At 36.1% G+C, this 14,081-nt stretch overlaps 2 protein-coding genes across 3 annotated transcripts; one reads left to right on the top strand and one right to left on the bottom strand.

Annotated features, from left to right (window-relative positions):
• The first annotated feature begins 1,010 nt into the window (after nucleotides 1-1,010).
• LOC105179357 (BTB/POZ domain-containing protein At2g04740) lies at nucleotides 1,011-6,511 on the top strand. Of its 2 annotated transcripts, none has more exons than XM_011102961.2 (5): nucleotides 1,011-1,548; nucleotides 1,953-2,712; nucleotides 4,087-4,123; nucleotides 4,194-4,327; nucleotides 5,919-6,511. In XM_011102961.2, the coding sequence occupies exons 1-5, from the start codon at nucleotides 1,065-1,067 to the stop codon at nucleotides 6,319-6,321; spliced, it is 1,818 nt and encodes a 605-aa protein (XP_011101263.1). In that variant the 5' UTR covers nucleotides 1,011-1,064; the 3' UTR covers nucleotides 6,322-6,511. The 2 variants fall into 2 exon arrangements, with proteins under 2 accessions (XP_011101263.1, XP_011101262.1); XM_011102960.2 differs by having other exon boundaries at nucleotides 1,950-2,712.
• Nucleotides 6,512-6,762: 251 nt separating this feature from the next.
• Nucleotides 6,763-13,620, bottom strand: LOC105179358 (fimbrin-5). The gene is made up of 14 exons (XM_011102962.2): nucleotides 13,322-13,620; nucleotides 13,067-13,237; nucleotides 12,589-12,845; nucleotides 12,288-12,459; nucleotides 12,151-12,189; nucleotides 11,982-12,050; nucleotides 11,767-11,883; nucleotides 9,622-9,833; nucleotides 8,198-8,353; nucleotides 7,919-8,118; nucleotides 7,612-7,769; nucleotides 7,444-7,540; nucleotides 7,243-7,334; nucleotides 6,763-7,010 (listed from the first exon to the last, which is right to left on the bottom strand). The coding sequence occupies exons 1-14, from the start codon at nucleotides 13,406-13,408 to the stop codon at nucleotides 6,852-6,854; spliced, it is 1,986 nt and encodes a 661-aa protein (XP_011101264.1). The 5' UTR covers nucleotides 13,409-13,620; the 3' UTR covers nucleotides 6,763-6,851.
• Between the last annotated feature and the right edge of the window lie 461 nt (nucleotides 13,621-14,081).

The raw sequence follows: 14,081 nt of genomic DNA, 5'->3' as shown, positions 1-14,081 counted from the left end.
AGCAAATTTCCCAAGTCGGGATCCTGAATCCCGACTTGAAGTCGGGATTTTGTTTCCCGACTTGGGAAATTTTGCATTTTCCGGCATTAATTTAATGACGAGTCGCGATTTGAAATCGCGACTCGTCATGTTTTTGTTATATATTTAAAAATAATTATGATAAAATAAATTTTTTTTATAATAAAAAAATAATTAACTCAGCAATTTACCTCCTTATACATGGAGGTAAATTGCTTCATTTTAAAAATCATAAGGGTGTAAATTATTATACTTCAAAAAATATAGGGAGGTAAATCACTATTTATTTTTTTATAAGGGGCTAATTTACTTATTTGTAATATCACAATGGGGTTGCTTATATTTGCTAATTTACTCATTTGCAATATCACAATGGGGTTGCTTATATTTTCCCAAATAAAAAAGTATTACACTTAATTCTTTTTTTTTTCATAAACACATAGATATTGCTTTTGTTTTTAAAAAAATAAAATTGCACATTAACCGAATATGCCTGACTTGGTAGTACTATATATTAAGATTCAAGACCTTAAAAAAACTATTTTTTTAGGCAAAATGTGAATTGGCCAAACTATTGTTACTTATACTTTTTCTTTCATTAAATAACCATTTTATTTAATGAATTAAATAAATCAACTTTTTTTACAAAATTCAAATTTAATCTATTTATATTTATTTATAAAAATTAAAATAATATACACACATCGAATATGTTTTGATCACTAATCTATTAATTAAGTGTGAAGAAAGCTCATAATAATTAGTTTTGGCAGACAAAATGTGTGTAGACTTAAATGCCATTTTTATAAATTAGAGATTAAATAAAAGTTAAATATCTGCAAACTTAAATCCATACTTCTAAAAAACATTTATGCTTTGATTTTTCCTTTGTAAAAATTTATTTAACCATTACTTTATATATTATTTGAAATTAATTTATGTCATAGTTTATGAATTATTATTACAAATATAATGATTGGATTTGGCAGACGTAGTTATATGTGGAGGTTTGGTAAAAATGGGAGTTGAAGTTGAAGACTGAGAATATGAGTGAAAGGATTATGACGACAGCAATGTCTGAGCTCGACGAGATTGAGCTGGAGGCCGAGGACTTCCACTCTTCACTCCCACTCAAGAAGGTTCCTTACGGTGACGTCTTCGAGGCCTCCCGCGCCGGCGATGTCGACCGTCTCCGCTATTTATTGGACTCTGGTGTCAATGTTAACGCTCGTGACCAATGGGACTCCGTCGCCCTCTACTACGCCTGCCTCGCTGGCCATCTTGATGCCGCTCGCATGCTGCTCGAGAGCGGCGCCATTTGCTCCGAGCATACCTTCGACGGCGACCGATGCCACTATGCTGCCCTCAATCTCAAGGTGCGAAAATTGCTCAAGGCCTTCGAGGCACGACCACCACCGCTCCAACCTTTGCAGGCGGCCCTCAGAGACACTTTCTTGGCCTGCAAAGCCAACCAGGCCTACCTACAAGACCAATTCAACACCGACAATCATATAATTCCTCTTTTGCCAGGTCGGTCCCCCTCCTCCTCCTCTCTCACTCCCTGAATGAATTGTAATTTGTCTCAATTTTCCGTTTTTAGGCTAATTGATTTTGGTACTGTTGAACATTGTTGTGTCCGGAACAATTCTGGTAACTTCACATCCAGCATTTCTGGGCATATTTGAAAGGTGTTTTCTTTAGAGTGATGATGCTCTTATCTGATTCATCTATAGTTGGGGTCTCTGTTTCACTATAGATGTCGTCATATCTGTGCTCTAGACGACAGTGAATTTGGGACATCAATTTTTTTATTTAATTTATACTGTAAAGGCCAGTACCCGTCCACAAACTTAAGAATATTACTCTTTTCTTAATTAAGAAAGCTTTAGTATTTACTGAGATTGCTTACATGGTGATTCAACATGGACTAGTAGGTAATTCATCAAATGGAGAATCCAGTTCCAGCTATTGTCCCCCTGATATTGTATTTTATGTGCAAGGAAGACCCCTTGAAGCTCACAGGCTCATCTTGAGTGCAAGATCACCATTCTTCAAGAAAAAATTTGAGACTGATTGGAGAGAAAAAAAGGAAGTACGATTCTCGAGGGAAAAGCTTACTTATTCATCTCTTTTTAGCCTTGTTCACTTCTTTTATTCTGATAGGCTGGAGGTTGCTGTCGATGACATGGAAGATCTTGTTAGAATTTGCCGAGTTTGCAAGTGCCACTCTCTACAAAGTCTTCTTGAGAAAGAATTAGTTCATCAGAGGCATGCGGAGTACAAAGCCCTTAGAGACATAGACAACTCCCAGAAAAGGTTTATTTTGCAGGGCGTTTCCCTTCCAGAAGAAGATCGTCTCCCAGCTGCACTAAATCGCGTCCTGCAGATCTCTCTTGCTAATTCCTCCAGAGGACAGAGCCTGGAGAATAGTATTGATGATATCATATCTCTTGTTGGTACAATTCAGATGAGTGATTCAGAAGATGATGTGGCAGATGTTTGCTTGAGGGTTGAGAAGAAGATATTTCGATGCCATCAAGTTGTCTTAGCATCAAGATCAGAATACTTCAAGGCAAGATTATCCCGAATGAAAGATTTTCTTGAGGAAAGGGATTCTTTACCTGGCTATATTCTTCCATGTCTAGAAGAACATGACCTGAGTGCAGAGGCTTTTCAAAAAATGATAGAATATATGTAAGCATTCCTTCTTTACATTCTCTCTGTGTCTTTTTCTAACAAACTCTGTCACAAACACACACACGTGATGAGTCTGAGCTTTCAGATAAACTAGCTCTAGACATGTTTCCGACATGGTTTTTGACATTAAATGTTAAAGTGTCTATTCTCTTTCACACGTGCCAAAAGAATGCAAAGTGTGATGAACTAGCCCCAGGCATGTTTTCATGCTTTATGTTTTTTACATATAGATGGCCAATCAAACCTGAAAGGTTCTTAATGTTACACTTGCCTCACTTATAGAAAGTTGTTGCTAACTTTTGGTCTTTAATTCCCTTTCTCACACTTCTTTATTATTTTGGTTAACGGAATGCAAATCTTTGCTGTATAGCTTCATAAAAAGAGAGAATACCTGATAATGTTTGATGGTAGTGATGGTTTCAATATGCAAGTCCATCATGTCCTCATGTGAAAAGTGATTAGCAGCCAGTGCAAATCCTCTTCTCATTCTGTTGCTGTTCTTTATGTTGAAGCAAATATGTGGAAGAGTTTATTTTCTTCCTTTCCAAGAATTGGGAGATGACTCTGATATTTGTATGTTGAGAATAAGGTTCTATTCATGGTTTATTGGGTGTTCTGAGGTCCTACAGTTATATTGTGAATAGGCCAGAAACGTATATGCCTAGGGGAGTAGGCAACAAAAGTGCATGTCCAGGCATTAGGTATGTGGCCCAGGCATGAAAAAATTGGTGAATTGCAGCCTAATCATTGTCTTGGAGCAATTATGCAATGTTCTGCCCTGATAATGCCTTTATAACTGCTATAATGGGATTACTTGTTAGAACCTACTTGCGTCTCTCCGTAGCAGTTCCTTGTGCACAGTTCCCGGTGATATATCCCCGACCATTTCCACCACAAACACAACTCTGTAAGCACTAGTTTCAAACATTGATTGCACTTTCTTTTTCCTCTTTGTTATCTGATTGAAACAGAGGTTCAAGTTAACTTGTAGGAATACTTTTAGGTTCTGATATTATTAGATGAAGGATGATAATATGGTTTTATAGTTGCAGAGAGAGAGAAGCTGAGTTGCATATGAGGTTTTGTTTTCCTCATTAATACTTTTTTATGGAAACCTTTCTCCAGAAGCATTACACTTTTACAAACTGATCACCTCCTTCACTGAAATATTTTCTTTCTTTGTTTTTTTGCTTTCCACATCATGGCTCATATGCGTTTTTGTTGGAGCCACCTTTATAATGTGTTCTGGAATAATCAATAATTTATGTCCTCAAAGATTCAATATATTTCAAGTGGACTCCATGGTTTCCCTCATTAATCTTTATCTACTCTACTTTCTTTCTAATATGATACAATATTTTGTTGATTCAGGTATACCGATAGTCTGACGGATATAGACCCTGATCAGGTGTGCTTCACCTACAACCCTTGCAATGCGTATTATATTTTTCTATTTTATTGAATCTTTAATCATGCAGGCTGAAGAAATGTTTGATGCTGCTTCAAGATATCTATTATTTCCTCTTAAACGTGCAGTAGCTGATGCTCTACTACCCCAACTAGAAACGGTTTCTCCTGCAGACTTATGTCATTGGTTGCTATTATCTGACATGTATGCTTCATCAATGCCTTCTCTTTTTCACCTGTCCTCACAGTCTTTTGATAGATATATTGTGTGGGTTTGTTTAATCTGTTTCTTTTCTTTTTCACCACTACCATTTGACATTAAATAATTAATAGACAAATTTCCCAACAATTATTGCTAGAAAAACTATGGGGAAACTTCTAAGGTGACTGCTAAAAGTGAATAAGATTCTGGCTACCAAGTGGAAGGTACTATTCAATAATATTGAATTAGGTGAAAATTATCCATTAACAGTTTAATTCCATTGGAACTGAATTTACATGTGGAACATCACATGATAATCCTTAAGGTTATTCTGGGTTCTCAGATGGGCTCCCATGGTACACAAGCCTTTTGTACAGTGCCTTCCATCAAAAGTTAACAATTAATTTGAGATTAAATTAGAAAAAAATCCAAATCCTTTACCCTTATTAATCTATAAAGCAATTGGACAGAGTACTTGATGTGATAGAAGAGGCCATGTCACATGCTTTATACCTTGCAATGTCTCCCTATGGTTAAAAATCATACAATATGCAGTTTTCAGCTCACTAAGGTCAGCATGCATTTCTCTGTTTTAGATCACTAAGTACTTGAACGATCTCTTTTCAGTGATAGAGCTTTTCTCCCTGTGGTTATCCATCAAGATATGCAGAAATTTCTCCTTTTTGCAACTCAACTGGTTATATAATGGGGTGCCCTGTGTTGGCCTATCATGTTTGACATTTGCTTGCCGTCATAACATTTGAAGTGTAGAAATCTCACATCATTTTCTCCTTTCTCCCATTTTGTTATGATATATTTGTGAAATTTTAATCTAGTCCCACATGTCAACTTCTTTGATATCTCCATTGAGTAATAATGACTTGCAATTACGGCATTCCCCTGCACAGAGAATGCTTCCAAACTTGAAACGCGTTATTGATTTTGATGTTTGCTCAAATTGAGATATCTCATTGACATCAGAATACGGATGTCCAAAAGTCAATCTGAAGTAGGGCATCTTTTCGAGTTTGGTAATTGCAACTGGATTTCAAAGTCTTCTATGCCTCAGGCCAAGTTTGGCCCTCAGGGTAATTTTTGGTCCACGTTTGTCACTCCTGCCACTACCCTTGTACTTATTAACCTTTTTTTTCTGTCCTTTTTATGTATAGTTTTTATCACCGGTCAAGTGTAGGCAAGGTGTAAACAATACCTAAACCTATCCTTTCCTGGATTCTGTCTACCGATGATTATTACATATTATGATGTACAGGTCATTATGCTTTTGCTCGTGCATACGGATTTCTGATATGTGTATTGTGATGTTTGCTTCTGACTGTTGATACAGAATGGATATTGGGATCTTGTACTTGAAGTTGTTAAACTCTGCGCTAGTCAATAAATTATATGTTTATTATTGAAAATTTACCCATTGGGTGAAAGGCCATTCCAATGATTATCTTGGTCGTGTATTTTCTAGCCTTGGCCCGACAGTTCTACTTAAGACTTTCTAAGTGACCCTATATTGGATCTTTAATTTGAAAATCTCAATTCTTCTCTTTTGGTAATTCTAAGGGATGTTTTGATACATTTGAAGGTATGGCGTCTTGAAGATTCGTGAATACTGTCTCGATATGATAGCATGCAATTTTGAGACTTTTGCTGAAACTCCACAGTTTCGAGCAATGCTTTTGACTCTGCCACCTCCATCTGGAGATTCAGCACTTAGAACTACAATGCCAAGTGCTCCAGGAGCAGAGGCAAATGCAACAGAAGGAAATGTACTTGACGATTTGCGAGAGAAGTGGCTTGAAGCTGAAGGTGCTGAACTTGACAAGAGAGATGAAAGTGCACTACTTTTTGACAAGCGGCTTGAGATGCTCATGCTTGTGGGCCAGCAAGAGAAATCTGTTGAGTCTGAAGGTACTGTTGAATGTTACGAAGGAACTGTCTTCTCCTCCCAATCTGTTGGCATGAAGCCTGACGGACTGGAAGAATAGATTCTTATTTTTTCTCTTTGAGTCTTTATAGTATGTATTGTATTCATACTGACACCAAAATTTTGTAGTAAAAAGAGAATAAGTGTTTAGGTTCAAAAAATTGTGCAGAATAGTACTTGAGAGTTTTGGTGTGGTGTAAACAAACTAACAAAGCAGGCATTCATGATAATGTAAGACTCATCATCTGAAATGACTCTGACCATTGCATACCACAACCCCTTTCCCAGTAAAGAAGATAGATTTGGCTGTTTGTCTTTTCATTGAAGGAAAAAGTGAAGCTCTTGTATATGTTTTGGAATTTCATTTTTATGTTGAGAACACTAAAAATGTAGAGACATTTGCAGAGTTGCACAGTTGCAGCAGACCATTATGCAATGTCCTGTCATTCTGTTGGACAAGATTAAGAATGTTGAAAAGGTAGTAAAAAGAGTAAAAGAATCCTGAAGAAAAAAGATAATTAACAGAAAATCATCCAGCAACGGTGTGTAGCATTCAAAACGACAATGACGAAATTAGGTAGGTAATGTAGATTATGAAGCTTCCTCAATAGACAAATTAGATAGATCAGCTGATTCAGCGTCACCGTCTGTGGGTGCTACAGGGGACGTGGGCTCGGAGTAGCAACCCTTTCGTTGCAGGCTCCAGTACATGATGCTTGCTGTCAGAGTTAAGATCATTTTCTGGTTCACCTATCACCACCAATTCAAACACATATTTAGAAAGGTGAAGGGACGATGTATATAATGCATGTATCACATATACAAACTTCCAAAGACATAGTTAATGCATGACAAATTTCTCAATCTTGCCAAGTTACTGAAATGGATAACACATAGTAGGATGGTTTCAACCAGCAAACCATCAGGACTTTAAGCTGTTGCATGTTTTGAATCATCTCATCAATCCTACTGCTACATGTACCTCCATGATATCCTCAGGCAATAAAAATATGGCACATCCAAGCTTTCTGGCAACACTGATTATATATGTTGCATTTGACTTCATATCCTCATCTGCATCCAAATAGAAAAAGATGTTGAATATTCACCAACATGATAAACGCAAGCAAACATCAAGAATTAAATCCTTCGATTGGGCAAACATGAAGAAGAAGTTGCGTACCAGTTTCGCCTTTTGTGACGAGACTCCAGTTAACTACCCGCGGCTCTACAGCACTTAGTAGCTCAAGAAAGAAAGTCCCATTTGAAAGGCTTTTGTCCTACAATACCAGAAACATCATTTACAGACACATAAAACGAACAAACTGAATGATAAGGTTTCGGGCATTACTTTGAAGCTCTCCATTTGGGAACTTCTACCAGATTTCTTAACTTTGTTGTTTGCCCAATTTAGTATGTCAGCATCAGTTATCTCCTTCCCTTGTGAATGAAATCTCAAGTTCTTCAACAGTTGGAGCATAGAAAATCTCATTAACTGCCATAGGAAGGCTGCAAAACAAAAGAAGAAAAAGAAAACCAGTGAAGTTGAATAATAGACAAAATTAAGAGGCAAGAATGAACCTGAGAAATGGTTCCTGGAAAGTTTCATACAGAGGTTTGGAGAAAACAACAAAATCTTCCAAGTTGGAGAATTTTACCTAATATTAGCTTCTTGTTTCCCTGCACAATATCATTACCAGCTACATTCACAAGGGAGAAGTTGAGTTCCTTCCCAAGACTTATCACTTGGTTGCAATTCTCAACTTTCCTAAAAGGCATCTGAATTGGAGGTTTTGTAGCCAATTTCCAATTTACAGATCCAGGAGAAATTTTATCCAGCACTTCCAGAAGAACCCATCTGCATGCGTGCAGTATGTATAAAAATCAGTGGAAAATTTCACAACTCGATATCATAAACGAAGAAATGGAATCCTCACCCTGTCCTCACATCCTCGAATAAATTGTTCACATAAGAGTCAACTCCAAGGCTGTTAATCCACAGCCGGAAGCATCTCTCTTCCCGTGAAGTTTCAACATCATCTGTCATCATCTCAGCAAACGAACTCTTTGTGTTGTCCGTAGTCAGTCCATTTCTGAATAAAAGGTGATTTGTAATCATATTAAGAAGCATCACTGGAAAAGAAAGCAACACAAAACAGACTAAGCTTCAAATTTGAGAGACCAAAACTGTAATACCTCCAACACTCCACTCTATAAAGAAGTTCCACTGTATTAACACAGTTCAAACAATCAAAGCTACTTCTGTTTAGAAATTTAAACTACTTTCAGAAACTTCCCGAGTCTGAGCTCTCCGGAAACAACTCAATTCAGCCAATGAGTGGCATTTTGAGTCTACGTACGACTAAATGAGGTTATGAATCAAGCATACTCCATTGGCAGAGAATTATGTAGAGGTTTGTCAACAGCCATCTACAGCGATGTCGTTCTTTTTATTGGAGAACTCACCATGCATTTATGGAGCAATGGCTATCTGTCCTGCATTTCCATTTAATACCATGCACTTTATGTCACAAATATATATATACATACAATTAGTTTTGGTTTAATGTACTATTATGCCAGAGATGCTATACGTATCACATCAAATTTTCCTTTCATCCATTGTGGCATCCGTAGATCATCACTTTTTTCTCCTCTTTCCTTCATCATACAGAAAATCCCAAGATATGCATGGAGAGACCATCCAAATCTCCTGCGTTAGTCTTTACCACAATACGATAGTATCGTCTATACTCATATGTGACTGAAAACTTTCTATAATCTCCAGGAGAAGTTTTTGTCCTTCCAGGCACAATATTGCTTCACCTTTTTCAAATGCAGACAACTTCTGATTTGCTCTAAGTTTAACTGAAATACATCCTATACTTTTTTGATATACATTCAAAAATAAAATTCCATTCTCTTCTTATTGCTAAAACAAATTGATATTCGTTGAATCGTTTATGAAATGAATGTTAGAATTGAAACAAGCATGATAAGTTAGCTTCTGATTAACACTTCCCTCTTTATAAGAAGCAAGGGTTCACATAAAGTTAACTTCTACTTTCTCATACAAGCTAGTAAAGTCCCAGCAATGAGAAATAAACAAGTTGTAGCATTGTGCATCGATCACACAATTACATATTTATACACGTCAAACAAGTGAAAACTAACTGTTTATTTGTGTTCTGTTATATTGTCGTTCGTTGTTCCATTTCTCTCTTCAATTAGATTTTTAAGAAAGAGAATGCTCCAGAAGTCTAACATTGAGCCACAATCTATATTACTTAATATGACTTAAAAGGAGATAAAAGCATCCATCCTTTGCACCAAATCACTAAAACTTGGCATCTGGTCTAACCTGTGTTGGAATATTTGAGCAACAAATGCAAGATTTAAGTTTGGTGAGCCCTCAACAATGTCTTGTGGAGTAACATATCTTTGACATTCCAGCTTATCCGCTTGCTGAAGAATCAAATTTGCCCTTTCAGTAGGATCTTTCGTTTCCAGTGTCGTAGTTGTGCCATGTTCTGGGGCAAGAGCATTGAGCAAGTGAGCATACGCTTCTCCATCCTGCAGATAAAATGTACTCGTGAAGTTGTTTAGGACAACAAACAACAAATCAAACAAGCACTCGCGATGAATTATTAGGAAAATATTGTATCAGTAGCACAACCGCAACATTGGACAGACAAACTAATTCTCCAATAATGGCAATAGAGAAAGATCTCATAACAACTAACTGGACAAATTTTGACAAGATTCCTATATTGTATAGAAAATGCACCGTATCTTAGCAGATGATAAGATTGCAGTAACTGTATACGGGCACACATATACTTGTCCTTTTTGACTTATTGTATAGTTTTAATCATCATTGCTATCGTCATTTTATTCAGTTTTATCTTGCTATCTCTTGTACATGCTGAAACACTAATTTTTACTTTTATCTGTTAAGAAAATAAGGCAACTGAAAGTCTAATGCTCCAATAACAGATAAATGTTTAGAAAGTTGGAATGCTAACCAAATGAAAAACTCAAATTAATACAAGCAGACCATCATGAAGCAATATAAGGGCTTTTCAAGAGAAAATCCGAGAAAATATGAGAGTCTAATTCCTATCACCCACCCATCACTGCCAGTTACTTTCTATCTTTCAGAGATGAAAAATTGAATATGCAATGCAAACACTTGTCAATTTTTGAAATTATGTAAAACTTATTAGAATCCATGAATTTTTCATGTGTGCTGTGTCCTTTTACATTATATGGACACTTATGTGGATTTGTGGCATAATGATTTCACTAAAATACACCCTATTGTTCTCAGACTCTTGCTTGAGTTGTACAGCAGCAATCTCTATCAATAAGATTTTTGTGACTAGGGACTACTACAAGTTCCTGCATAATCAAAGCATGTCGAACTGAACTTTGTTATAGTTCTTAGCTTCATTAGATTATGGTTTAACTTCTAACCAAATCCTTTTGCAATTTTTCCATCAGTTTCTTCAGTCCAAATTAGTTCACATGTTGATCATTCAGTCAAACCATGTTTCAACTAGGATCTTCTTACAACCTCGAATAAACTTTTAAGATATGACCGAGAAGAATTATGACATCTATGAGCCTACAGTTCTGATCATGTCCTCCTAATCTAGTGTATTTGGACAAATATTTGTACAAGTTTAGCATTCTATTATCATGTATGCTGTTACATTTTCCTCAGAGAATCTTTGAAGGCCTTTGAGAGATATCTTGGTACATCTGAGATTCATATCTCAGCTTATTTTCTGTGCTCATATCTTTGTTGTGTACCTTATTTTGTTCCTATTTTGAAGCTGACCTTACTTGGCAGAGAACAGAAACAATAAAAAGGGCTTCTTTATTATGATTCATGTCCTGAAATAGAAAAAGACTCCGGAGCACTTTCCATTTTGGCAGCTTAATGACACAACCCCATGATGTCTTGCAAAGCAAAGGATCTCATAAAAATGTTCTGATTGCACAAGGCTAATTGGACTTCAAGATATTAATGAACAAGAAAGCTAAGATATCCTGGTTCAGTAGAGGTACAGAAAATAAGTTCATCTACCTTTTATAGGAGAATGCTTGAAGCAATGGGTATAAAACTATGATCGATTTCCATTTCAAAGTTATTCAGAGTTTTGGCAAACTATTAACTAAAGCTCCAGCATTCCACCAAACTGGAAAAAGGAAACAAGAAATACAAACCAACAAAGAGAATTGAAAAAAATAAAATGTTATACAAATTGAGAAACATGAAACTTGCGATGTTGATAAAGTTGTTCAAGATACAAGGTTACATGATCGTGGTGAAGTCTTCCGCGGGATACATATACTATTGTATCATGATAATCATGGTCCAACTTTTAGTCACCAGCTATTTAGCATTCTTTGCTATTTTCACAAACTGTAAATTCTGCATCTAGGAAAATCACAAGCTACAAAAATTTAAGAAACAAATAAATGGCAGCTCTCTTCTTACCTTGAGATCAGATGAAAAATTGGTAACCGTCTTTTTATACCCGGCTTTTTTCAAATGAAAATTCATCCATTTCAGTAGAACTTTCTCTGGGGCTAAGCTAATAAGCTCTTCCACATCCTGCACTTTGAGGAATCAAACATTCAAGAATAAGTTTGAAAAATCCCTTTAGTTAAGAGAACATGGCAACTGCATGCTAACAAGTCAAGGATTGTTACCTTACTGTCCTCCACCAACTCAACAAGTTCAGGAGTCTTCTTCAGATTAATATCAGCTAACAGTTGTATCTGATTCCCACAATATTAAAGGTAATATATGTCAACCATTCAATTTTACGGTATCTGCAGCATATAATCATAACATGGTGGAATGGACCATTTGATTTACCTTGATTATTTGAGAAATCAATCCAACAACTAGATGAGGCTGTCGAATAATTACAACACTACCGTCAGTTGCTTCATGTATATTATAACTACCATCAGTTTGAAATTGCAAGATATAACCAGGAGTAGCTTGCTTACTCTTGCTTCAACCAGATCTTGGGTGCCAATATTCACCACAGTACAACCAATTGCCTTAGCAGAATTGAGGCACAGAGTATGGTTTTCGTTCCTTTCCCAAGGATTTAGCACCTGCTTGGTGTTGATAGCTCGCTCATCTATTGTACCAGGTACAGCTACATTAATCAGCTTACTGCACAAAATAATTAAATGGGTCAACTACAACATACAATATATGCTTGTTTCTCCAAATGTGTGCATCTAAGTATGGATGATTTGCAAAGATACCATAATGGTGAGGAATGTTAAGTGGAGTATGTACCATAAAAGAACACCATCCTTGGCCAAGTCGAAGAGAGCATTTGTTGAAGGATCTATAGGAAGATATTTACTTAAGAATGGATCATCTTTGAGAAAGTTGTTTATGTGGGTAACATAAGAGGACTTCTCAGATTCACTGATTGTGTGACGAAGTGTAGTTGTAGTGGCTTTGAGGAATGAAGTGGATCGGAATGAAGTTGTACTTTTCTTGGAACCGCTCCCTTTTGCTGTTGCTCGAGCTTGTAGGTTCAAATATGCCTGCACATGACACAAACAAAAGTGATACATGCTTTGATTTCTAGTATGCCATCCAGAGACTATACAAACACATAAGAGAGTGTTATGTCCATCTAGTCTAGCACATCAGTCATTCACATTTTGTTCTTACTAATATGAATTAATACCAATAATGACAACAATGCATGGAGGTGACAGAGGAAGAAACAAACTGAACTTGTGTACAATTCTCAAGCACATACTCGAAGGAAGGATTCAAAATCGATTTCTTGGTCCACGTCTGATGACTCCTCGCTCAAGATGTCCTTAATCTCGTCCTGACTTAAAATTTCATGGATGGCCTTCAACTTCACCATAACTGGTGGTAGAGCTGCCAGTGTGACCTTCCCGGAGGCATCCTTGGCTGAGCTATACTGTAACAGTAAGATGTCCGATCATTAATTGAATTTTATTTAAAAAAAGTAATATGGGCAAACGCTCAGTAAGCATTGACATACTTTGGATTGAAGGCCACGAAGCTCGACTTGAGTAAATTGGCTCTGAAGCCAAGGATCAGAGACAAGAATGCCCACAAAGCCAGACATTTTTATGTTTAGTATTACTTGTCAATGAAGCTCTATAGAGTAGAAGAAAAACTGAGGATCCACAAGCAAAAATCAAGATTGAACAGAGAAAGAAGAAAAGATCAAGAAAGTAAATGACAAATAAGAATAATCCTTCAAACGTGAGAGATCTGATAATGATTACAATATGAAAAAATGGATGTGATCACAAAAAATGATGCATGCATGGTCACTTTTGATAAGAGGATGGGATTCAATTGTAGATAATAATCAAGGATCCCATTGCTTTTCTTTCCTTTTCTTGATCACTTCCTGCAATATTGTGTGAGTGTGAGTGTGTGTCGGAAATGCAAAATGTAAATGAAAATTGGGAAGGAGAAATAAACGTATTGCCTTGAGAACTTGCGAATACTTAGGAAGGCAAAAGACAAGCAATGGAACTTGCATGCTAATACCTTCTTCTTTTCTTTTATTTTTTTCATTTTTCTTTTTTCTTCTTAGAAAAAAATGATATATATAAATGTATTTTCTGTATCTAAAAGTACCAATACGTTTAGATATTTTTTTATTTAACTGAAATATATATCTTATAATTATGTTGGTTAATGATATTTATGTATTATAAGTATATTATAGTAATATAAAACTCAAATTTTTTTTATAAATACATTAAATTCATAAAATATATTAATTG

Source organism: Sesamum indicum, unplaced genomic scaffold, assembly GCF_000512975.1.
Source record: "Sesamum indicum cultivar Zhongzhi No. 13 unplaced genomic scaffold, S_indicum_v1.0 scaffold00148, whole genome shotgun sequence".
NCBI classification, from domain to species: domain Eukaryota; kingdom Viridiplantae; phylum Streptophyta; class Magnoliopsida; order Lamiales; family Pedaliaceae; genus Sesamum; species Sesamum indicum.
The sequence above is the reverse complement of the archived record's forward strand: the minus strand, read 5'-3'. Positions and strand labels throughout refer to the sequence as shown.

What these genes read in the sequence shown, in the direction of transcription:
- LOC105179357 (XM_011102960.2), top strand. Translation starts at nt 1,065, where the DNA reads ATGAGTGAAAGGATTATGACGACAGCAATGTCTGAGCTCGACGAGATT. An exon ending in CAAAAAATGATAGAATATAT is followed by an intron (nt 2,713 to 4,086) that starts GTAAGCATTCCT and finishes TTGTTGATTCAG; the next exon opens with GTATACCGATAGTCTGACGG. An exon ending in CGGATATAGACCCTGATCAG is followed by an intron (nt 4,124 to 4,193) that starts GTGTGCTTCACC and finishes TTAATCATGCAG; the next exon opens with GCTGAAGAAATGTTTGATGC.
- LOC105179358 (XM_011102962.2), bottom strand. Translation starts at nt 13,408, where the DNA reads ATGTCTGGCTTTGTGGGCATTCTTGTCTCTGATCCTTGGCTTCAGAGC. An exon ending in TGATTTCTCAAATAATCAAG is followed by an intron (nt 12,051 to 12,150) that starts GTAAATCAAATG and finishes TGTGGGAATCAG; the next exon opens with ATACAACTGTTAGCTGATAT. An exon ending in AGTTGGTGGAGGACAGTAAG is followed by an intron (nt 11,884 to 11,981) that starts GTAACAATCCTT and finishes CTCAAAGTGCAG; the next exon opens with GATGTGGAAGAGCTTATTAG.